Raw genomic sequence first — 24,892 nt, forward strand, 5'->3', positions numbered from 1 at the left:
TAGGAAAATATCCCTCTGCTAGAGCAAATTTCCAGATTAATTGATTCGTGCCAAAATGTGAGCACTTGTCCCCATGGTAATCCCACAAACAGCATCCACAGACAAGGAGTCCAAAAGAGAGCTGATTTATTGGAAAACATACAGGTATGCAGAGCTTACAGGTACATTGGCACGAATGGCAATTGGGAGCACAGTGCAGGCCTATAAGGGAAAGTATTAGTCACAATGGGTCTACCGAGGAGCCGTTCCCACGGGAGATAGCGCTGGAACAGGAATTCAGTAGTTAGCAAGTTCGACCTTGAGAGGCACCTGGTGGAATCGAAACTAAGACACTCACAGTCTGACAGGCTGCTGAGAGCTGTGGAAAGCAGGCCTGACACACACGGACATGGGATGTCTTCCATGCCAGCATCAGCCCACCATTAAGCAAAACGTTGGGTAGATTTCTCCCTTGGTGGCTCAGCCAGCATCCTGGAGAGCGGCTTGCCTGAGGGATTCTGTTTTACATCTCAGGTTGCTTCAAAGAGCATTAATTTTCCTTCATGTTTCGTGGCTCAATGCTGGTTCTTGTCGAGGAAACCTGACCTTGTGATGCAACTTCTCCTCCCTAGGTCAGCAGTTGTGTCTGTCAGTTTCTGGGCTGCATGGTCTCAGGTTAATTAAACCTGACTCGTTCAAGGGGTGTGCACATCACAAGTTGGGTTTTCAATATATGCTGTTAGTATATTGCTCTTTTAGCAAGACAAAACCAGACTTTAAAAATCTAGGCTGTGTTTTATACATAGCGTAGTGGGTTTGCCCATTTTTCGGAGCAGCTTATATGGCCTCATTTTCCACAAAAATGTAAAAGGCAACGAGATTTTTATGCCATTGGCTAATGGTCGCACATGGTTCTTAGGTATGAGTCTTGACATTGTTGAGAGTAACTCTGTAATGGTTTCTTTCATGACTTTCCTAGCAATTAGATGGCATTGAACCTTTTTTGGTTCCCATAGCTAATGGGGTGTGTGTCCTTGCCTCATGATCTTTTGTACTGGAGAGTTCACTTGGCAGAGCTCACTCACTATTGGATAAAATCCACATTTCGTCTAAGTTCAATAATGTAATGTATAATGAACTCATCAGGAGTTCAAAAGCAACTTCCAAAGAAACCGGATCCCAACAAACCTTAGCAAGTTTCTTTGCTGAGTCAAACAGGCAGCAAACCCCAAGATAGACTAAGATTTAAAGAAAAAGTGCATCATCTCCTATATTTAACTTTTAAGAACTGTTGTTTTTTCACCAAATAGTAGCATCTTTTTCTTTCCTGCTAGGCTGAAGTTTTTTTTTAATTGCCTGTGTTTATAAAGCTTATGTTAAATGATCTGTGCCGCAGAGTATGCTGGTTGTCACTGCTTGGAGGCTTAGAGATGCTTGTGTTTTGCTGCCCTTCTCTGTGAAACAAACACTCACATCAAAGTTAGCATTATGAAATATTATTGCAATTGTCTTCTATAAGTTATAGAAAATTCCAGAGTTGGTGTGGTGTTTTTGGTTTTAAACATAAGTTTTCCTGTAATCTTTTGTGGAGATACACATTTCAAAATATGATGGCAACAATTCTCAAGGGTCAGAAATAAGAGCCAAGTGAAAGCCAGCACAAATTCTTTGTGGCTTGTTTGATTTCGGGATTTCACAGGCGGTGTTATGGTTCTGTATCATCAGTGTCTCACGCACACACACTCTTCTATGTTAGAAGAAGGCAGAATAAGGGTGCATTTTCTCCACTTGCAAGTCTGGATATGTAGGGTCTTATTTTGGGGTCCACTAGAATATCCAAATTAACATTGACTTTCCAGTTTACAAGAAACCTTCATTTTTGAGATAAGGATGTCACCCTGTGAAGACCTAATGATTCCTGGCTTCCAAGGAGTACTGTATGTCTCTGCAGTATAAATACTGGTATATCTGGGGTGTACATTGGTATCAGAAGCTTTAGGTTTCAATCATAGGTCTCCTCATTCATTTCAGGAGAGAGAGCCAGCGTATATATCCATTCTGTTGTATGTTCTTAGCTCCCTTTTTGAAGAGGACAAAGAAACAAAAGTACTAGATAGTGAAGTTCTTTGAATATCAGATTTTCCACACCTGGAAGAGATTGATGAATTGGGGGGGAGCTGTCTGTGGCTGGAGACGTGGCCTTGTCTAGGGGTAGGGACCACCTACATGTCTGGGAAAAAATTATAAACTGCTTTATAAAAGTGTGCTAATTAAATCTCTTGGCAGTGCTTGCCCATTCACGTGAGAAAGGAGTTACATTAAAGCCAGCATAAGTTAAATAGGTTTGACCTCTCCTATGGACTCTGTTGGGGAAAAGCATAGGATTATGATATCGTACCTTATATGCTGCTGATTTTAAGCCTCTTTTTAATCCTGTCAGATCAAGGCAGAGGTGGCAGGCAGCTCTTGTAAGGTATTTCTTTAAAAGTCCCCCAAGATTTAAAAGTTGCTGGGACCAAGAGATATCTAAAGAATAATGAACCAGTGCGATTTGTTTTCAAATCTTAACTTGGCATCAAAAAACATGGGGGAAGATGAATGCTTGGATCCCCCAGAGTGTTTTCGTGGGTGGAACAATTTCCACCCACAGAGCATGACTTTCTTGTTTCCCCCTCCCTCAGCAGACTAACCCCCCCCCCCACACACACACACAGAGTTTTGCTCCTGATAGTTGAAGGGAGAGAGAGAGCGTGGAGAGAGAGAAAGTCGGGTATCATCCAAATCCAACTCTTTCCATCTGTTCTGTCAGTCAGTAAATCTCTATCAAGTCTTCTCTTGAAACCAACACTTAGAGATAATAAAGAGAAAATAACACTGAAGGGAAAACTAAAGTTGGAGCTGCATTATTTTTTTCCATTTTGGGGGCTTTCCAGTAAATGGGAAAATGTATCAATTTAGAAAAGGGGGATGGAGCAGAAAGGACGTGACTCGTGTAAAAATGCATTCATGGAGCTGAAGTCATCCAGACCAACATGTGCTTAGCATTATATATATAAGTAAATCATCCTCTGCGTGGACTTCAGTTTTGAATATATACAAAGGGCTCTTTATTCAGATTTCGTGTAGTCTGCAAGGAAATGTATAGAAGTAAACCTTTTATTTTTATCTTCTTCATTTGGTAGAAGCACACACTTCCCTCCCCCCATACCAAATAATTTCAGACCATTTGGCTGATTGCTGCTTACGGCAGAGTTTTAAACATAGTAGACTCGTGAGACTTCCCACACACTGCAGCAAAATTAACACATACAGTAAAACCATTATGTCCCCCAAATGGTGTAATTAATTGTGCCTTCAATACAGCGTGTGTCATACACTGAATGTACTGGTGAAATTTCATTTACTTCACATGCGATGGTCCATATATAGGCTTACCAGGTCCTGTTGGTCGATTGGCGGGAGGTTTTCTGAGGCGTGCGGAGCGGGTGCGCGCCTGGCTCGATGCGCACGCATGCCAACACACCTATATCACTTACGGTTTACTCGGAAGTGATGGGGACGCTCTCTCAATCTCGGCCGAAACTCTATGGAAACCATAGAGTTTCGGCTGAATTTGCTAGAGCGTCCACATCGCTTCAGGGTAAACCCTGAATTGACATAGGCGTGTCACACGTGCACGCATGCACGGGGTGCCCGCTGGCCCTCAGCTGGTCAGTGGGCAGCCCGGTGGATTGGCAGTAGTTTACTCGCCACCACCTGGCACTTGGCAACCCTATCCGTATATTGGTCAGCCTTAGTCTACTTTCTTTATGGAAAATGGGCATTTATGGTTCAGCCCAGACCCAGTTGTGGCTGTGCTGGTGAAGGGGGCACACGGGTTTATGCTCCAAACATAGGCAGCGGCTTTATGCTGAGTCTACTGGTCCATCCCAAGTGGTATTGTCACACTCTGATTGATAATGGTGCTCCAAATCCTCTGGCAAAGGTCGTTCATAGCCTTTTCCTTCAACTGCAGATACCAGGGATAGAACCTGGGACCGGTCTACGAGGTACCACTGACTTATCGGCCTGGCTGTGCTGAGCTGGATCCGAAACCCGATGCTGTCAGAGCTATGGCCAGTCAGACTGATGCATCAGTGATTGATGTGCTACTTAACAAGACGCTGCGCTGTGGGAGCTGAGAGGGAGGCGGGTTCCTCGGTAGCCTAATTATGTAGACCTTTTCGGGCCCGTCAGTGAATGGTGTGATCTTGACTGATCTCAGTCTGCGGTAAGGATTTGAAGGAAGGTTGGATGCTTCTGCCTGTTTTTGTGACTGATATAGAGCCACTTCAGCTGCTGTAATGGTTGGTGCGCTTTTTCCTTTTAGGTGTGAATCTAGATTTATAAAGCACATGCTGTACTAATATTAATAAATACTAATAAAACCAGCTTGAATTCTTTTTCATTATCACAGGTCCTATGCCTGTGCAGAATCGGCTTCAGAATATTCTAAAACTCTAGCCCAAGGCTGCTGTCCCAAGACCCTCATGCGGGGAGAGTTTTGCCTTTCCGTGCATGATACAAGGGAAGAGAAGATTCATTTGGGTCAGACAGAGTACAACCCACATTTGTGTTTATGGACTGAACTCCTCTGTGATTGATAACAGGTGTCTATTATGAGACAAACATTTTTTACTGTAATATGTAAAATGTCCTATTCTTGGGCATCCACCCCCCCCCCCAAAACACTGTGGGACTAAACGAGTGCCAAGTTTCAGCTCTTTGCTAAGGCAAAAGCTATTTCAGTATTTTGAGGGTCGAGTTATGATGGTTTTGAGAGTTACGTTTATGACTCTTTTGCCACACATTTCTAATACTTACGGTATCTTGAGCCACGCACCAAACTTTGTTTCTAGGTAGTATGGAATTATCCTAATACTTCTGACACCCCAATCTTTGAGTACAACTGAATTCTATTTTAGAGATAATTGTGTGTGTGTGTGTGTGTGTGTGTGTGTGTGTCGGTTCTGCACTTGAGGGAATGGTCAGGAAGTCACCTTGGGTACAAAGATCATGACAGTCTCAGTAATAGCAGCGATTACTCCAGAGTATTCGTAGGTTTTTACTTGTTATGTCTGGTCAACCCTAGGCTTGGAGTCGTCAATCTTCCTCATGTTTTCTTGGTTGAGGCAAATGAGAAACAGATGTTCACATCTGGAAAGTTCGTTCTAGGCTTCTTTGTCTCAGTGAAATACTTTTAGTTGCAGCAGGAATATTTAGTGTGGTGAAGCAAGAGACAGTTCTTGAAAAACTGCTCTCCCCACCCCCGTGTGCCTGAAACTGTGTCTCTGTGATTGAACGTCTGCTTTGTGTATGTGAGTGTTTTAAAAATTTCACTCAACGCTTCAAGAACAGTTGATAAATATTGAGAGACCTCTTGTTAATATGGAACAGATCTTCAGAACCTTGTTTTGTAGTGCTAACAACTGAAACTACCTTCCTTGGAAACTACTTGAAAGTAAGTCATACAGAACTTGATGGCACTTCTGAGTAAGCATGTTTAGATTGGGATGCCAGATAAAATCCTCTGTTGCAAAGCTCTTTATTGTACCATGAATAGATTATTTTTGTATATGCTTTGCCAGAAGTGATATTAATCGTTATAGGCAGAGAGGGGATTTGAGCCTGAGTCTTCCGAGTCTGACACTCCCAATGACTGCATTGCACTTGATCTCTAGTCAGACAGACAGAGAGGGCTGGGAAATGACACCATCCCAGGAAGCATCCCTCTTTGTGCCTTTTAAAACCTCAGCAGGCTTTCACAGAAGTACACAGAATTTATTAGTCCACCTGCCAATATCGACCAATACTAGTCTGTTTGTGGCACATTGACGATGTAAAGAAGAGTTGGTTTTTATATGCCAACTTCCTCTCCCACTTAAGGGAGATTCAAACCGGCTTACAATCACCTTCCCCTCCCCACAACAGGCACCCTGTGAGGTAGGTGGGGCTGAGAGAGCTCTAACAGAGCTGTGACTAGCACAAGGTCACCCAGCTGGCTTCATGTGTAGGAGTGGGGAAACCAATCCAGTTCACCAGATTAGCCCCCGCCGCTCTTGTGGAGTGGGGAATCAAACCCGGTTCTCCAGATCACAGTCCACCGCTCCAAACCACCGCTCTTAACCACTACACCACGCTGGTAAATGTAAAAACACTCATCCGTTTTGCAAAATCTTCTCTATTGCCTCCTGCTTTCCACAGTTGGCCATGCGTGTCGCTATTTGCAAGTTAAAAAACAACAACTACCAAGGCTGTCTTCCAGTACATAAGTATCTCAAGGGCATGAACACACACTCTAGATATGCTTGATATCAGAAAACATCTCTCGATCCTTTGGTCTTGGCTCTGTGTGTCAATCTGTCCCCATCATGTTTTTCCAGCATCTTGATTCCCACCCCAAAAGTCCTTGTGTCGTTTGTTAGGCCCCAGTTACCTATATGAAAGCAACTATTGATACAAACCCCTGATCTTTGCCAAGATGTTGTAATATTTTTCAACTATGAAAAATCATTGGGCCAAGAATCAAAGAGCCCTAGGAGTGGGCAACAACTTCAGTGGACATGCTGAGGCTTGGCCTACTTTCCCCTCTAGCTCACAGATCATCAGGCTGCATTGGAAGTGGTTCTTGAAGCTTCTTTAGATATTTGAATAGTTCAGTGGTATAACAGAAAGGAAATGGGCCTCAGAAACATGGCTACTTGTAAAGAGTATTTCCCTCCAGCCCTTTGGCCCACGTAAGTGCATAAGGGCTAATCATCTGAGAATCTTACTGATATATTCACTCCCCCCCCCCCATCAGCCTATTAACATTGAGTAATGTGACTTTAATAACTGTAATGTAGGTCTTCCAGAGGAAACCGTTCCCTGTGATGGAAATCCAGAATAATTTTAATATCCCCTGGATTTATAATGAGATTTTCTGATGTCCTTCCCAGGTATGAGGACTTCTAGTTTTTTATTAGACCTAAGTTGTAACTCTTTTGTTTTGTTTTTTAATGAGCTACAGCCTAAATCCTGGAATTTGCTCAAATGCTAAACCAGTGTTTGCCAAAGCACAGGTCTTTGGCTAGCTATTCAGTTTTTGTTGCTTATCTTTGCACCGGTGAAAAACCAAACAGAAGCTGACACTGTTATATTCTAGATTAAACACATGATGACAATGGCAGAAGAGAATCCATCATAATTTCCATCCCATAAACCTGATAATGTTGTAATGAGCAGTGTGGGTTTCGTGGGAGAGCAGGCAATCAGAGCTCTGCATTCTGCCTTCCTTTTTCTGCATTAAATGTTTTCTAAGCTTGCTTTGAATTGTAAAATAGCCTGTGGTATCAACCTTTTAGACTTAGTTTCACTGCTGAATTGAAAGAACATAAAATGAAGCAGCTGCGTGTGGGAGAGGCATGTATTTATTTTTGAATTATCTAGTATCTGGCCCATGCTTCAGAAGCCCAATCCTTCAAGCTGCTGAGAGCTCACAAGAGGTGTTAAATCCCTTCCACTCCTACTGCATCCTGCAGAACCAAAACTCCAGGAGGGAGAATTTCACTGATGCTCTGAGACTGACTTCTCTGAATGTTGGGGGGTCATTTATAGATTTCCTTGGTACTTGGAATACTCAAGAAAACATGAGTTTACTGAATTTGATATTCAGTGGTGCAGAATGGTATTTTCAGGGAAGCAACCTACACTTTATGGGCTTTCCCAACGTTGTTCACCTTTGGGGTTTTAGAATGGAAGTATCGAAGTGCAGAATGTCCCCTGGTTGCCACTCAGAATCCACTGCTTTTTAGAAAGGGAGGGGATTTTGAGGAACATCTTTCCAGCTGTGTAACATCTAACTGAGCTTCCATGAGCAAGTGTGAGTGGGGCCAGAATGATGAGGCTCTTGGCTCTCACCCGAAAGCTTGAATTCCTGGGCCTGTGACAGCCAGCCCAGAGAACAAGGCCCCGCCCCGGATTGTGCGTGTTTTGTTTGCTGTCTTCCTTGTTTAAATTATATTGAGTAATTAAGTTTGTTCTGGAAATTTTTGTTAGCTGCTTTAGGTCCCTCTGGGGAAAAAGGCAGCCTAGAAACACTCAAATAAACACCCAACATCTTCTTGAACGGCAGTCTTCTGGCGCCTGCCTAACCAGTTTCCCACCCCTGTTGTAAGAGGAGTAATCTTTCCCATCGCCCTCTAAACCCGGTGATTGGTGGCCATTGGTCCACTTCTGGCCAGACGACTGCTACTTTGTGGTCTTCCCATTACCAACCTGTACTGCTGCTGCTAAGGCAATGGTTCCTTGAGGCTGTGGATGGGCAGAGGCCTGGAGGCTGTTCTTCTTCTTCATTAATGCATCAGTTCACAAATCAAGTTCTTACTTGTTAACCACTTTTGAGACTTTTTGGACACATCACTGTGCATGTCTATATTTCTGTTGTTTAACTGTTGTGATGGTTTTGTTTCTTCTAAATACTCTAAAATTGACTGACGCCCCCCCCCCCTTAGCTGAATTGCTTTCAGGTTGAATTTGCCATCATAATTCCAACATACCTGTGATAAAGTTTATTGTCCGTGGCCGAAAGCCATCACAATCCACCATGCAAAACATTAAAATAACATAAAATTATCATAAAATAACATTAAAATAACTTTAAAACAGTCTGACCCACAAGAAACTAATATTTAAATATGTTAAGATCCCTGATTAAAAACAGCTTTAGCTCAGATTTTCTTAGCTGCTAAAGCAAAGAGTGACACTTTGTAGGAAACATCAGGATTGGTGTCTGATAGGAGAAAGTGCAGCTTCTCTGGATCTGGAGAAAGATTTAGGCCCTTTGGAATCGCTCTGAGAAATTTAAGTCTGCGCTCTGTATAAAGAGGACAGAATAAAGTGTAATGAGTTAGGTCCTCTGGAGCGGCCCCACAAATACATAGGCCCATGGCGTTCAGGAGTAACGTCCAGCTATCCAAGCCGTTGGCATGGTTTGGAACCGGAGGGAGGTAAAAGCTATTCTGAGGTTATGGAAGGGGATACTGACCAGGTATGAAGCATACATACCATATATACTCGCGTATAAGCCGAGTTTTTCAGCCCAAAAAAAGGGTGGAAAAATCCCAACTCGGCTTATACACGGGTCAATACGGTAGGTGGAGGGGGGGAACTTACCACCACCGCCGCCGCCTCCTCCAGAGCGCTTCCCCGGGCCATGAGCGGCCTGTGTGCCGGGGGGGCCGCCGCGGCCGCAGCCTCCAGCGCGCTTCCCGGGCCAGGAGCGGTCTGCACGAAAGGGGGGGGCACCGTGGCCACCGCCTCCAGCGCCCTTCCCCGGGCCAGGAGCGGTCTGCGTGCAAGGGAGGGCGCAGCCGCCGCCTCCAGCGCGCTTCCCCGGGCCAGGAGCGGCCTTCAGGGCTTCCTAACTAATCCCCCCCCACATTAAGATGGTGCTATTAGAGGAGGCCTGGCTATTGATACCAACACTTGCGGATATATTATCTTGCCACCTGAGGGCCAACTTGGGGAATCTGATCTCTTTTCTCTGTTGAAAGCCATGGGGCTGGGATCTGATCTCTTTTCTCTGATGAAAGCCATGGGGCTGGGATCTGATTTCTTTTCTCTGTTGAAAGCCATGGGGCTGGGATCTGATCTCTTTGTTGAAAGCCATGGGGCTGGGATCTGATCTCTTTTCTTTGTTGAAAGCCATGGGGCTGGGATCTGATCTCTTTTCTCTGTTGAAAGCCATGGGGCTGGGATCTGATCTCTTTTCTCTGTTGAAAGCCATGGGGCTGGATCCTGACCTTGGCAGTGCCTTTCTCCTACTGTAAATTTGCTCCTATTCCAAAACTGCTATGGCAAACATGGACATACCCGCCTCCCATGGTTTTTAAATTTTTATATTATTAGACATTTTTATTTTTAACTGTATTTTAATCATTTAAATGTCTTAATGTGTTTATGTTCGCTGCCTTATGGATCCTGATTGGGCGGCATAAAATGTTTTAAGTAAATAAAAAGAATTGTGGGCTGGAAGTGCTGGTCTCAGGGTCTCCGAGGTCATCTTTAGTTTGGCCAGGAGACTCTTGGGGTATTTGGGCAAAGGCGAAGATGGTTTTGCCTATTTATAAAATGTGTTTAGAGGGTTGGCTTTATTTGATCAACTGCTTGATGGTATGCCAATAAATGTATTGAAATTGGGGGGGGGGAAAGTGTTTGTCAGAAAAGGGGTTCAGCAAGTGGAAAGAATTATGTTAATTATAAAATGAAAGAATTCCCCCCAGTTCCTAATGTGAAAAATATTAGCTTGATGAAGACTGAAAGCAGATGGTGAGCACTTGAAGTAGATAAGCATGTTGTTCAAAATAAGCATTTACCCAGGCTGAGGAGGTGACAAAACATAATTATATTATCTCATCCAATTATAGAGATGCTGCTTTTAGCTTCTTAAAAGAATCAATACACAGGATACTTGGCCAAAAAAGAAAATAAGCATAAAAACATAAGAAGAGCCCTGCTGGATCAGACCAATGGTCTGTCTAGTTCAGCATCCAACCAGTTCCTCTGGAGGTCCAACAACAGGGCACAGAGGCCTTCCCATAATGTTGTCTCCTGGCACTGGTATTCAGGAGTTCCCTTTTGTCACTGTGGCTAGTAGTCAATGACAGACCTGCCCGCCATGACATGTCCCTCCCTAGTTGTCTCTTTTCTAATCCAAAAACTTCCAGACTCTTCAGCCTTTCCTCATAGGAAAGGTGCTCCAACCCCTAATCATCTTGGTTGCCCTCTTCTGTACTTTTTCCAGTTCTGCAATGTCCTTTTTGTGATACAGTTACCAGAACTGTACACAGTATTCCAAATGAGGCCCCACCATACAGGGGCATTATAATATTGGCTAATCCTGTGTGTGTGTGTGTGTGTGTGTTAAGTGCCGTCAAGTCACTTCCAACTCATGGCGACCCTATGAATCAATGTCTTCCAAAATGTCCTATCTTTAACAGACTTGCTCAGGTCTTGCGAACTGAGGGCTGTGGCTTTCTTTATAGAGTCAGTCCATCTCTTGTTGGGTCTTACTCTTTTCCTGCTGCCTTCAGCTTTTCCTACCATGATTGTCTTTTCCAGTGACGCTTGTCTTCTCATAATACTAAAGAGTCTTAAACCAATGGATAGGGTTTTGCTTATCATGATGGTCTTGTAAAGATAGTAATTTTTTCCTTGACGTATTTCTGAACTGGTTTTCTTCCACTGCAGTGATTTTTAGACTCTTTTGCTTTGAGAATGAACATCAGAATTTCATAATTTTGTTTTCCTGGACTTGTCTGTCCCTCCCACCCTCGAATTCAGATCTAGCCTCTCTTTAACCCCCAGGAGTGTTTTGGTTTAACCCTTTACCCCCACCCCCCCACACACAAACACACTCCGAGTAACATTGTGTTCAGGTATTCATTTGAAACCTTGAAGGGAAAAAAGTCTGGGATGACTTGCAGTGGGTGGAGAAAACTCAGCATCCCTCGCTGCCAGGAGGCTGTCTCTTTGTGTGGTCATTTTGCAAATACCATCCATAAGACCAGGTTTTATTCTGGCTTCAGCACCTTATATTTCTTAGTATATCAGGAGCCTGGAGGATGCTTTTTCTACAGAGCCGTATCTCAGTGGGATCATATCCTATGTGTGTGGTGTGAAGTGCCATCAAGCCGCAGCCGACTTATGGTGACCCCGTAAGGTTTTCAAGGCAAGGGACTTCAGAGCTGGGTTGCCATTGCTTGCTTCTGTATCTAGTGATAAAGTGTTGCTGCGGGACTGGCCCAAACAGTGAAACACAAATGGTATGTTTCAGTTGGTCTGCTGGTCCTGGACCAACAGAATCAAAGTTCACCATACCTATTTAATGCCACTGTTGGTACCTTTTAGCAAAGGCTGGTCTTTCATTGTTAATGAAAATGCCGAAGTTCGTTTGATTACTGAAAAAGTCCCTTCCCATGGCTGCTCACAGTGCAAGAAAAGTTTTCAGTTTGACTTAGATTAAACTCTTGACACTCTGAAGGTTTAAAGTCCAATTTACCATTATGTCCAAATGCTGGTGTATCAGCAAATTGGAGTGTGGCATTTAGCATTCTGGCTTTTGGGGAGGAAGAAGCCTCATTTCCAAGATGCCTACATTCAGATGTCATGGCAAATTGTATTCATGTTTCCAGGTTTAGGAATGTTTAAATCAAAGTCCAAACTATTTGTATTCTTATCCTAGGCAGAGTTCTGTTATAATGTCTGAGAGTGGCCAGTGCCCAACGGAAGTTGAAGAAAGTAGGCAGTTGCCTGAAAAGCAGAGGCTGGAGGAACTAATGGGTTGTGCAGACATGAGCTGCAGAACAGGGTAGCAAAGGAACATAAAGGACTGGAGATCCGTGAAGTTTCCTGCTACTGAGGCATTAGTCTGTCAAGCTCAGTGTTGTCTACTCTTGATTGGCAGTGGCTCTCATGGATTTGGTATTACCTATTGCCTGATTCTTTTAATTGGAGATAGCAGGGATTGAACTGAGACTCTCTGCATGCAAAGCCATTGAGCCACAGCTCTTTCCTGTTGCTTTCAGTGGGTTTAGAGTGAATTAACTCTGCATAAGATTGTACTGTAGGTATGGGGGGAGCTGTGCAGTATGGGCAGGATGGAAGTGGCCAGGCATAGGAACCAAGGAACTGTAGGATTAATAAGCTGTATCTCCATGCCCTGACACAGGAATTCTGTCTGGTGTGTCTTCCGCTGTCACTTCTGTAGAGTAATCTGACAACTGTAAAGGGCTTTCTGAGCTAGCTGCTGTTTTTAGCCTGTTGTGTTATCTGTTTCACATTCATATTAATGCCAGTCATTCGTGGCAAACTGTTATTTGGAAGTGGGGTCCTTTTTGAGGCTACTGCGGCAGAGCTTCCCTACCTGCTCAGATGATGTACTAGACTGAAAATTCAGTTGAAAGATGTCCTGGGATCCAGATTCTGCTATTTTTTTTCTCACCCATGTGGTGAATGAGTATCTTGCATGTGCTCTTTCATAGAGCGCTGGTGTTAACAGTCAGCATTTTCTCCCTAGAGTGCCAGCATGGTCTAGTGGTTAAGAGTAGTGTTTCCCCACTCTTCCACAAGAAGCCTGCTGGGTGACCTTGGGCCAGTCCCAGTTCTCTCAGAACTCTCTCAGCCCCACCTACCTCACAGGGTGCCTGTTGTGGGGAGAGGAAGGGAAGGTGATTGTAAGTTGCTTTGAGACTCCTTAAGATAGAGAAAAGCAAGGTTTAAAAACCATCTCTTCTTCTACTTCTTCGTCTTCGTCTTCTTCTTCTTCTTCTTCTACTACTACTACCACCACCACCACCACCAATCAATTTTGGATGTTTCGCTGTTTGATGGCAACTGCTGTGAGTTATAAACATATTTGGTCGGTTGCCCAGCAGACATTATTAAGGGAATGTCTGCTGGCTCCCAAATGTTGCTGAAAAGGATTTCATCAACTGAACCGAACCAAATTGTACTGACCCGTAGATTCCCCCCGCCCTTGAGAAATGAAACCTCAAAGTTGGTTAGATTTCCAACAGACCAGAGGTCAGCAGAGCCTTCCTAGAAGGACTGTTTGAGAAAATCCCCATTTTCCAGAAATAGTCATACCTACCAAACGCAACAAGGGGATTACAAATTTTGCTTTTTCTTTCACGTCTTCATTTTTGCCAACACTTCAGTTTACCAAACAAATTCTCTTAAAGAGCAGCACAGCAGAAGGTCATACACATTAAATGTTAAAAGAAAAATAATCACTGTTGTAGGATTTAGTGTTTTGAAATAATGTACTTCTTAAACCCATTGTTCTTTTCAGCAGATAATTTAATAAAGCACACTTCAATAGATAATAACCCTCTAGTGCAGTGGTTCCCAAACTTTTCGGCCCACCGCCCCCTTGGTTCCACAAACTCAACCCCAGTGCCCCCTACCCTATCCAACAACATAGTTGAGGGGCCCACCTCTAGCATCCCCTGCTGTCCCCATGCCTCTTAGTGCCCCCCTAGGAAATCCCACCACCCCCCAGGGGGTGGTACCGCCCACTTTGGGAACCACTGCTCTAGTGCATTGAAATGGGGTGCTCCTTCCCTCGTGGTTGTGTAAACAACAGGTTCCCCATATGTGAGTTTGAAGCCTGTTATATCCTAGAGCCTTAATGAGCTACTGTTGTCGCAAATACTGTCATTGGAGACAACCCAAAACAGGTTCACTCCTGTCTTGCTATGTGTTCTGCGGAAACAGAGTGAGCTAATTGGAGCATGTGACTGGGGGGGGGGGAACAGGTGTTTGGGATTTCCACAGGGTGTTTCAGGTGAAGGACAGCCGAGCTCAGCACTGCGTGCCCGGCACGGGTGTGTGTGTGTGTTTCCTGCGCCAGTTCAGCTACTCGTACATTTCACACCCTAGCGCATCCTCCTTCCCCGATGGGTGAACAGATTGCCAACAGAAGTTACAAAGTGACAAGATTGTAATTCAGTGAAAACCAGAAGTACCCTGGGGTGGGGAGAGGAGTAGATTCTGTTCTGAATAGTTAAACGCCGATTTCTTCAAAGCAGTTTTCCTCCCTTAGCACCCAAAGTGCAATAGCTGCATCATTGCCAGAGAGCCGCTTAATATGGACATGTTTTCTGAGTGAGAATACTGCTGTTTAGAGATGTAAAATTTCCAGAAATTTTGGAGTTGTGTGTGTGAGGAGTCCTGTTTTTTCCCCCCCTGGGAAGCCATCAGAAAAATTGGGGGGGGGAATTGAAACGGAAATCCATGAAATCCTAAACTGATTTATACCCTTCTTAGATTTTAATGGATGTAGAAAAGTTACTTTCCTGTCAGAACTAAACTTATTTACTGCTCTAACAACATAAAATGCATAGTTTATAACTTAGTTAGCATATGTAATTATATTATTTGGACGATAAACTTTATACCATTGGAAACTTTGGATTCACTAGTGTATTATCAAACACATAGCATATTAATTGTTGCTAAAATTAGTAACATTTAAACGATAAACCATTAGTTACGTTTAAACAATCTAACACTGGAGATAGTTTTAGGTAAAGAATGTATATAATATGCTTTTAATGAGTAAAAGATTTCACCCGTTCAAAAAGAGTTTCATTCAGTGCTCTCTAAAATTGCCCAGTTTTTCCATGGGGGCGGGGGGAAGGAACCCTATAATCTTTGCAGTTTTATTCTGAGCCTTCTCATCTTGTTTTGTGCAGTAAACACAGTGTGAACAACATGCAAGTGTGTATGCTACAACCCTTGTATGTGGACCCTTTAATGATGCATGTATGTAAGAGAATATTTTCCACCCTTCACATATTAGCTTCAGGAAGCATACCTGGAGCTATCCTTACCTGTTAGGTAAGCTTTACATCTAGGAGTACCAGTGGGGACCTCTCCTTGATTGTGATGGATATGTGCTTCACAACCATGGAAACTTGGATAAGCAAGAGGGAAACAATGTCAATTTATTTATGTATTTGCCTTCAGCGGGGACTCAAAGTGGCTTACATAATTCTCCATTTTATCCACACAACAACTTTGTGATGTAGGTTAGGCTGAGAGTGTATGACTGAGCCAATGTCATCCAGCAAGCTTCCACAGCAGAGTAGGGGTTTGAACATGGGTCTTCCAGATTCTTGTCTAATGCTCTAACTACTTCCTGTTGGTTCTACGTTTGCTGTTGTGTTTGCGTGTTTGCATGGAAATTATGTTGACTGTTTCCAGATATTGGAAGGCAACTTGAGGCCAGATTTCTGTGGGAAAACAGTATTGAATGAAATGTGGGTCAGTGTGTATTATGTTTTCCTCCAGAATTGGAAACCAATATAAGGTAAACATGATGTCTGAGTGCATCCTGGCATCATACATATCACATTTGACTAGATCCCCATTTGAGTGGTAAATTGTCCAGTTACGCTGCAGTGCTTCCGGAAGCAAATCAGAAGTGACGGGATCGCGTTGCTCATGGCCATGCATGCGATCTTTGCTGTCAGCCAGCTGATGGATTGGCGGGCAATTTCCCGCCATTCCAAGCCACCTGGCAACCCTAGTTCAAGAGTAACTGGTTTGCCACTGTATGAGACAGGACGCTGGATTAGATGGACCACTGGTCTGATCTTAAGCCCTATTTAATAGATCTGAGTGGGTTTCTGAGTAGACCTGTTTAGGATTGCATTGTTATTCCCCCAGAGTTTGCAGAATCTTTTCTTAAAACCCAACTAAACGAATGGCCATCACCCACGTCTTGTATAAATGAATCCCTTAATTATGTGTTCCTTAAGTTAATTTGGTAACGTGGAGTTATGCTACAGCTCTGTTTCATGTTGCCGAATAAAATGGAATGACATCCAAATTTGAATTTACAGCTGCAAATCAGCTGCAAAGTGCGAGTCTGCCGTTTTTGTTTCCACCCCTGGAAGTCCCTTTCTGTATTCTTATTGAGTAAGTAACAGCTTCTTTGTATGCTAATTGAAGCTGCAATTTCTGCTGCAAAAGAAAAAGTAATCAAGTGTCATTTGTGCCTATTTTCCCCCTTTCCACAGTCTAACATTGATTGCTTTAGTCACTATGCATGTTTTTGCATGGAAGAGGGTTTCAGAGAAGCAGCTTATTCTTTGACAGGCGCAAGAGAGTCTGGAGTTTTCAGCCTTAACTTTTGAGGCATGCCTGCTGGTAGGCTACTGCTGAATTCCAGGGTTCTTCCAAGTGCTGAAGATTGCAACGTGTCTAGCTGCTAAGATTTCCTGCAGGCCTTTTGGCTCCCATTGCTGGAAAGCAGGTGGTCTGTAGCGAGGGCTCCCTTTGGGGTTTCACACTCTGTGCACAACATGCAGAAGTGAAAGACAACTGTCAGTTCCTTCCATCCCCGGTTGTCTCTCCCTTAACAAAAGAAGGAGGGGAAGGGGGAGATGGGGCACAGATGGATGTGTTGGAAGCCTGTCAATATATTTGAAGGCATACTTCAACACGATCCCCGCTTATTTGTGGAATGATCAGATGAGATAAGCATTAATACCTGGTCAGTGTGTGGCTTTATTGGTGTTTTATAGTTTTAATGTTTCTTTGTTTTTACATTGTGGATTGTAAAGTTAGTTTCCTGTTTTATACAGAAATGTGGGCTACAAGGGATCATAATAATAGATAATGACAGTAAGTACATCCCAAAAACAAATGGGGGGGGGAGCTGTTAACCATTACAACCAGTTAAGAGTATACTACAATAGAGAAAGGGAGAGACAACACCATGTTACCCAAATGCCTGGGTAAATAAAAACATCTTGAACTGGTGGCTGAAGATGAAAAGATTCCAGGTGGGTAGCTCAGGAGGAATATTCCAGAAATAAGGACTCACTACAGAAAGGTACACAAAGAAGAATCTTGGCAAATGGCCTATGATCTCAGATAGTCACACAGGAAAGACACACTTGTTACCCAAACTGGACTCTGAGAAGAGGAAATTAGCTTTAAAAGGATTCCATAATGTGAGACCTTGTAGTCTCTGTATATAAGGGTGGATCTCGGCAGGGGTATCCCCCCAAAAAATAACTAAGAAAGAGAGTGAGATAATGTGTAATTGCAAACACAAATACCTTTATTTTATATAAAATAAAAAGAAATTTTAAAAATGTAAAGAACCTACACTAAGCACCTGAGAACACACACGCACTCACTCACATACCAACAAGAAGGTGTACTTATAAAAGGAAGAAGGAAGGAAGGAAATTGGGAAGTTTTAGGGAAGGAACATACAACCTTAAATCCGGGGCTTGAGGCCTGGAAAGATCCAGGGGTTGATGGCTGCAGAGACCCAAGAAGCAGAACAAGGAGCCAGCAAAGCAAGGAGAAAAAGCCTGTGGAGTGCAGCAGGGGTTCTCAAAAGGAAACCAGAGTTCTGACCTGCAGAGATCTGGACCGGAGATCTGAAGAACCATTCGCTGCGTCTGGGGGTCCTTCTTTTATGGACAGAAGGTCCCCAGAATAGGTGGGGGGTTGACTATTCTGGCTTTTGACTGGGTCAAGATAAAAAGTTTAAATCTCACTGATTACTTTAAAGTTAACCGCTGTCAACCTTTGGCAGGGAAAAATTGGGGGAAATACCTTGATTAGGCTATTATGAGCCAAATCTGCATGGGTGAGGCAACATGACTAATATACTTTGATTAGGTTGGAGCTAGATCTGCAGTGACACAGAAGTCTGGGTGAGGCAAGATGGAGGGCAAATGACTTGAGTGGCCTTCTTGATTGAGTAAAAAACAGAAAAAGAGGAACCGGGAGTTGTGATGCAATAGCAAGGGCCTTAGGCTGGGCAGATCCCTCTGGGGTATGTCAGGATATTGGGTGATGTCTCCAGTGTTGAAAAGTCTTTTGTTGTTGAGAAGGATATGCCACTGAGCTGGGGGAGATTGCCCCTGTTCTGCTTTCCTTGCAGCAACACCCGTCTTCTTCATACCTGGGAATTTCCAGTGTCATGGCTGAACCCAGGCACCTTTAGGAGACTCTCCAAGTTCCAGATCCCTTGGCACTTAGGCTGTAAAGGGGGTGGGGGGCTAAGTCCAAAGTAAGAGGGGAACCCTAGTATCAAATGGGGTCTCATCTGGAGGAGGGGGTGGGGTCCTCGTGCACTGCAGTTCACTTTGTTGTTCCATATTACCAAGTTTGTCATATGCCAGTGTCACATGCAAGAAAGGGAAGCTTGGAATGATCTTGGACAGTCTTGGCTTTTATGTTTATCTATCGGATTTGTATCCCACCCCCTCTCCTGGCCAAAGCCAGACTTGGGGTGACTAGCCGGGCTCAGGGCGGCTAGATTTCCTCCCTCATCTTTTTTCAATCAACATGTGTTTACTTATCCTGGATGGGGCAGAATTGACTCTTGCAGAGCATGTTAAGAGGGGGTGGATCATGGATCCAGCCTTGCTGTTTTGAAAAGCAGGTTAGGTCAGTAGACAAAGAGCGCCTTCTGTCATCTACAACTGGCTCCCCATCTTTCATCCTTCTTAGGCTCAGCTGATATAGCCATGCTGATCCATGCTTCTGTAAACTCATGGTTGGACTGCGGTAATGTACATTATGTTGGGCTGCCCTTGAAGACAACCTGGAAACTGCAGCTGGTCCCGAAAGCGGATAGCATACCTTGCCAATCTTAAAACAGCTACATTGGCTGCCAGTAGGATATAAATATTTTAATGAATACAATATATAAGCTTAACATAGTTTTGTCATCATGCGAAGCTTTGGAAATGTCTGAGGAGCTTGGAGCTGTGCGGGGCAGCTGCTGCCTCCTGTACCTTAGCAAGCTGCAGAAATGTAAGGTGTTCATGCAGAAGCGCAATGTGCAACTTTTTTATTTTCTGGTCTCTTAGATCCCATTTATAATTTCTGTTAACTCTAAATATTTTACTGGTATTGTAATTGTATGCAAGACTGCCTTGTATATTGCAGGAAATGTTAAAAATTAATCCAGCGTTGTCAACAAGCATGAGATTATCAGTGTTTGACAAATAGGCACATAACATGCATCTAATATGAAAACTGGGGAGTGAATGTGAGGCAAAGATACAGGGAGGTCATATAGTACAAGAGTTAAAAGAAGGAACTGTGAAACAGGAACATCCGTGTCCAGATCTCACCTTTGCCATGAATTCATCAGATGGCCTACACGTCATATTTCTTGTTTTGTTTTTATAGTTTTAATTGTGAGTCACCTGGAGCAGGTCCTGGAGAGGCAGCATATAAATTCTTTAAATAAAATAATGCAGGCAAGAGTACTGACCTTAAAAGGTTGTTACAGGGATTATGGAGAGAATGCACATGGACCGCTTTAAACTCTGTGAACCCTCATATACATACTAAGTATCATCTGTTGTTACCTTCCTCTTCCTCACCAGATTTTCCAGTCTTTGCCCTAGCTGACTCTGGAGTATTGTCATCAAACTCGACACATTGCAGGGAAGATCTGTGATTGGAGTTTACTGCAAAATAACAGCCAAGGGTGCCCTTTATTTGATTGGTGCTGTCCCCCAAAAAGTTGTGGGAGGTTAAGTCTCCCCTTGTTGTTGTTTTTCCTGAGCTTAACCAACCCCAATTTGCTCTGCTAGTGAAACCATACAGGTTGCCTTATATTGCCTGTTTCTCCCAATGGGGCAAATAGGAGTTCAGGGATGAGGCTGAACTTCGGAAAACAGTCTGGACAGAAAATTAAATCCCCTTTCTCCCACACCACAGCCCCCATCTGAATGTGGGCCACAAAAAAATGTTATATAGTAACTGAAAATGTGCCACAGAGCTTCCAGAGTATCTCTTACTTGTGTTGTCAGTTTTAAAGAGAGTTGTTAACGCATTCACTTAATTTAATAAATGCTTTTTTAAAATTTCTCTTTCAGTTGCTACTGAGAAGAGGGTTCCAGTAATGCCAGGATCCCCTGTGGAAGTAAAGATACAGTCACGATCGTCTCCATCCAGCATGCCGCCACTGCCTCCTGTCAACTCCAGCGGTCCCCGACCCGTCTCATTTACCCCAGCAGCGTGTAAGAGCGTGGGATATTTGGGGCGAACCTGTTGTGTTTAAAAAGGGCTGCTTTAGTTTTATTTAGCCTCTCCGGTTTTACTTCAATAGGCGGGACGGAAGCAGCATTTTGCAGAAGTCCTGTCGTTCTGATTCAGGCAAGATAGAAGTAAAGAGCAACACCGGCCCGAGCTAGAAGGAGTACTTCTGCATGAGATTGCACTGATTTTTCACAAACTTAGTAGGCTGGGAAAAGTTTCCTGAGAAGTAGATGACAGTGTGTTTATTTGTTTTAATGAGTCCATTTTCATAGAGAAGCGCTTTCTTCCATTTGCAGCCCTTCTACTTTTTCTTTTAATAATATTTTTTTCTTGGCAATGCCTTCATAATCTGCCTGCCCAGAGCAAAGAATGCTGGGATTATGGTGTGTCTCACTGAGGATGTAGCCACCGTTTGAGCACTGAGAGGGAGCGAAGAGTTACATTCCCCATCTCTGATGATGTCATAGGCCCTGTGAAGTTTACCACCGCGTTCCATACAGCCATGACTATTGCCCTCGAGAATGTTAACTGACAAAATATTGCCATTTCAGCACTGGGAAAATGCTATACTCAGGAAAGATCTTCTCCAGTACACAAATGGCACCCGCCCTTTTGTTGCTCTGTAAAGCAAGGCTTCATTTAGATTTCACGATAATCCATAGTTTGTAAATGGCTTGATGACATCTTAGTTATGGGTTTGGTGTTCGAGTGCAGATGTTCAAATGAACTCTGGATTGTATAGTAAGATTTGTAGATTAAGAATAGATTTTATTAAAGTATAGGTTTTGTGGCATTTGACTTCACCAACCCCAGTTTGTTGAATTGGCCAAATTCTCACAGTCAAATGTTCTCAAAGACAGCATTGTACGGAGAACATCGTCCCTGGGTGTCTATTGGAGAGAGGAAAGAAAGACCAGCACTTATGCACAGACTGGGATTTGTTACTTTTATAAGGTAGACTAACAAGTTTGTGTTTTCATAAAACCCAGTTTATTGCAGTGTCTTAGTCTGTATGTTTGGGCATTTCCTCTGAGGGAGGGTTTAGGTGTCTTTGAGGTAAAAACAAGTTGCATCAAGTCACCAACCTTAGTAATTGTGTAAAAGATTGTGTCTTGGTTTTTTGGGGACTACTGTGGCAGCTACACTTTGGAGAAGGTAGGGAAGAAGTCACACCCTTCCCCAGCAATGGCTTCTCTTAGAAAAGCTTGCCCCATATACACCATACATATGCTTCCTTTGGAAGACTGAGCAGTGTGACACAGCTATGGCCACCAGAGAATTACTAATGGCAGTAATAATTTCAAGAAGAAACCCAGCACTGGAGTGCAGTAAAATACTATTCATTTGACCAAATTCCTTACCGCTGTAATCATGTATATGAAGCCCAGAAGAAACCCTGAATTTATTTTAGATTTTTTTTTTTAAATGACTGGATTTCTCAACCATTTAAAGCTCTTGAGGTGCTTGTCAGTAAAAACAGTAGCCGATACCTTATATTTATCATTTCCCAAATTCTAGAACACTAGTTTGTTTTTTCTTTCTTTTCTCCCCCCTCACCCCCTTTAAAAATTTACTGTGGAATTTCTATTAATGGCATAATATCTTACAAAGAATGTACAGAGAACTTTTAAATTTGAAACTTGGCTCTCTTGAATACTGTTAAGCTTTAAAAAAATCAAGCAAAGTAGACCTGAACATTCCCAAATTCCGTTCTGAACATTAGTGTCTTTGTTTGAAAGCAAGATGTAGTGAAGTCTAAATATACAACGTGTGCTTCTTCGTTGATTTCCATTTTGCCTGGTTTTGTAGTACCAAATGGGATGAACCATTCACCCCCTACACTGAATGGAGCACCATCACCACCTCAGAGGTTTAGCAATGGGCCGTCCTCATCTTCATCATCTTCACTGACCAATCAGCAGCTCCCAGCTACTTGCGGGGCTCGTCAGCTCAGCAAACTGAAGAGGTTTCTTACCACCCTCCAGCAGTTCGGCAATGACATTTCGCCAGAGATTGGGGAGAAGGTCCGGACACTTGTTTTAGCATTAGTGGTAAGCTTTTATTTCTGTCTCCTCTCCCCTCTCCCCCACCCATGCATTTGGCCAGCAAAATTGTGGTAATCTGGTGGTGTGTATCCTTCACAGAATTTCATTTGAACTTTTCCGTAGGATGCACATCACCAAATCAACATCGATTTGCAAGAATGTGATGTGGTATGCTGGATAGTATTGGACTATGGCTGGGGCAACCCAGGTTTGAATCCTCCCGCTTCCATGAAGGTGGCTGGTTGACCTTGGGCTAGTCATTCTCTCTGAGGCTCCCACATCTCTCTGCTTTTTCTACCCTACAAGGTTGTTGTTAGCATAAAATGGGAGGAGGGGACTGTGTTTGCCATTCTACGCTCCTGTGAGGAAGGGTGGCAAAAAGTTCTTTATTAAAAAAATGTACTAGTGGAACAACATCCACTACAGGGTATATATAAAGCCATCTTCCAAAACAAGTTGAATTGAGGAAGTAGAATTTTAATTGAAGTGGAAAGAAAATCCAGACTAATTCCCTTTGCTTTGCTCTTTGCAGAATTCTACGGTGACAATAGAGGAGTTTCACTGCAAGCTTCAGGAGGCCACTAATTTTCCTCTCCGTCCATTTGTGATTCCATTCTTGAAGGTGATTGGTTAATGTTGTACGTCACACCAGTGAGCCAATAATAAGAAAAAGCTGTGTGGCGCACTAGATGAATACTACAGGATCTCCCAAACTATAAAAGCATTGTTTTATTACATCTAGCAACCTTACTTATTCAGGCAGTTCTCCTCGGATCCAGAGCCTGAAAGCACTGCAGTGGGCTGCGTGTCATCTACTATGTTTGTGGATCTCCCTCCCATCTTTCTTGGCGGGGGGGGGGACCTCATAGAGAAGACATACTCTTTCTTTCTTTTCCATAGAATCTTAAGGGGAAAGGAAGCCCTCGTGTTTCTGTAAAACTCATAGAATTAGATGCTTATTGTATCAATATATCTAATTCCCAACTTGGCCCCATGGGTGGATGCTTAAATCCAGAGGTTTGGGCCATGGATAGACAAGACAGATCTTTCTGCAAAGCTGAGAAAAGCCCCAGGTTTGCAGGAAAATTCTCAAATCTAAAACAAAAAAAATACTTAGGGGGAAGGGCTTTTAAGTAATTCAGAGAATAATTTGTTTATATATATTTTAAATCCCTTCTGAATCCTAGAAAGTACCAAACTTTCAGATGAATAAATTTTGGCTTGAGCTTTGTTTGATTTAAGATCTACACTTGGGAGTTTGTAATAGGAGGGTTCTGGAAGTGTAAGGATAATTCATGCATGCATAGCCCAAAGTAGTTGTCAAAGGGAAGGGACAAGAATCTTCCTTTCCCCGCCCCCGGTGTTCTTTCCCCTTTTTAATAAATCATGCTATATCTGCTCCTTGCCTCCAGTATCCCAGCTGCTGTAACAGAAGCAGCTTTCCTGTTTCTATTGCTCAGTAGTGCTAGGAGGTCAGTGAAATAACCCATTTGTTTGCTCTGCACTGCCCCCTCCAGGGACCTTGTATCATGCCACAGGCCTATGTGAGCCTGCTTCTTCCTTGGTCATGGATCTCCCCGTTGTGGGGCCAGTTTCATAGCTAGATATTTCTGTGCCCAATGGAGTAAGAAACTATTTGTCCTGCCCTTTTCTTCTGTGAAGTGAAGCAGGAAGGGAAACCAAGCTGAGTTGGCAGCCTTTTGGGAATTGTCAAAATTGGATGTTAGGCCCAGTCTCCCTAGCATCATCTCCCATTTGTAGAGATGGGAGAAGTGAGCTTTAGGTCAAACACACACACAAACACAAATATTTTACCAACAGAGCTGTTTGAGACTGCTCCCTGTCTGGGGAAAAAGCAGTGTTTCTATTACTGTAACTATGGCCCACTCGGGGACAACTAAGGGTTCTGTACAATCATAGGATCATAGAGTTGGAAGGGGCCATTCAGGCCATCTAGTCCAACCCCCTGCTTAATGCAGGATCAGCCAGGAGCATCCCTCACAAATGTTTGTCCACCCTCTGCTTAAAGACTGCCAGTGAGGGGGAGCTCACCACCTCCCTAGGTGGCTGATTCCACTGTCGAACAACTCTTACTGTAATTTTTTTCCCCTAATCCCCAGCCGGTTCCGTTCCGCCCGCAATTTAAACCCATTATTGTGAGTCCTATCCTTTGCTGCCAACAGGAACAGCTCCCTGTCCTCCTGTAAGTGACCACCCTTCAAATACTTAAAGAGATCAATCATGTCCCCCCTCAACCTCCT

General features: G+C 43.4%; 1 protein-coding gene across 6 annotated transcripts in view; it reads left to right on the forward strand.

Moving 5' to 3' along the window:
- CBFA2T2 (CBFA2/RUNX1 partner transcriptional co-repressor 2) overlaps nt 1–24,892 on the forward strand; it is a 95,901-nt gene that overhangs the window by 55,469 nt on the left and 15,540 nt on the right. For all 6 annotated transcript variants that reach the window (XM_056844413.1, XM_056844414.1, XM_056844415.1 and 3 more), the window contains exons 2-4: nt 20,424–20,567; nt 22,396–22,637; nt 23,164–23,253. In XM_056844413.1, the coding sequence (XP_056700391.1) occupies nt 20,424–20,567; nt 22,396–22,637; nt 23,164–23,253 (476 nt within the window). The remainder of the gene's footprint in view (nt 1–20,423; nt 20,568–22,395; nt 22,638–23,163; nt 23,254–24,892) is intronic.

Source organism: Euleptes europaea, chromosome 2 (assembly GCF_029931775.1).
Source record: "Euleptes europaea isolate rEulEur1 chromosome 2, rEulEur1.hap1, whole genome shotgun sequence".
Classification (NCBI taxonomy): Eukaryota; Metazoa; Chordata; class Lepidosauria; order Squamata; family Sphaerodactylidae; genus Euleptes; species Euleptes europaea.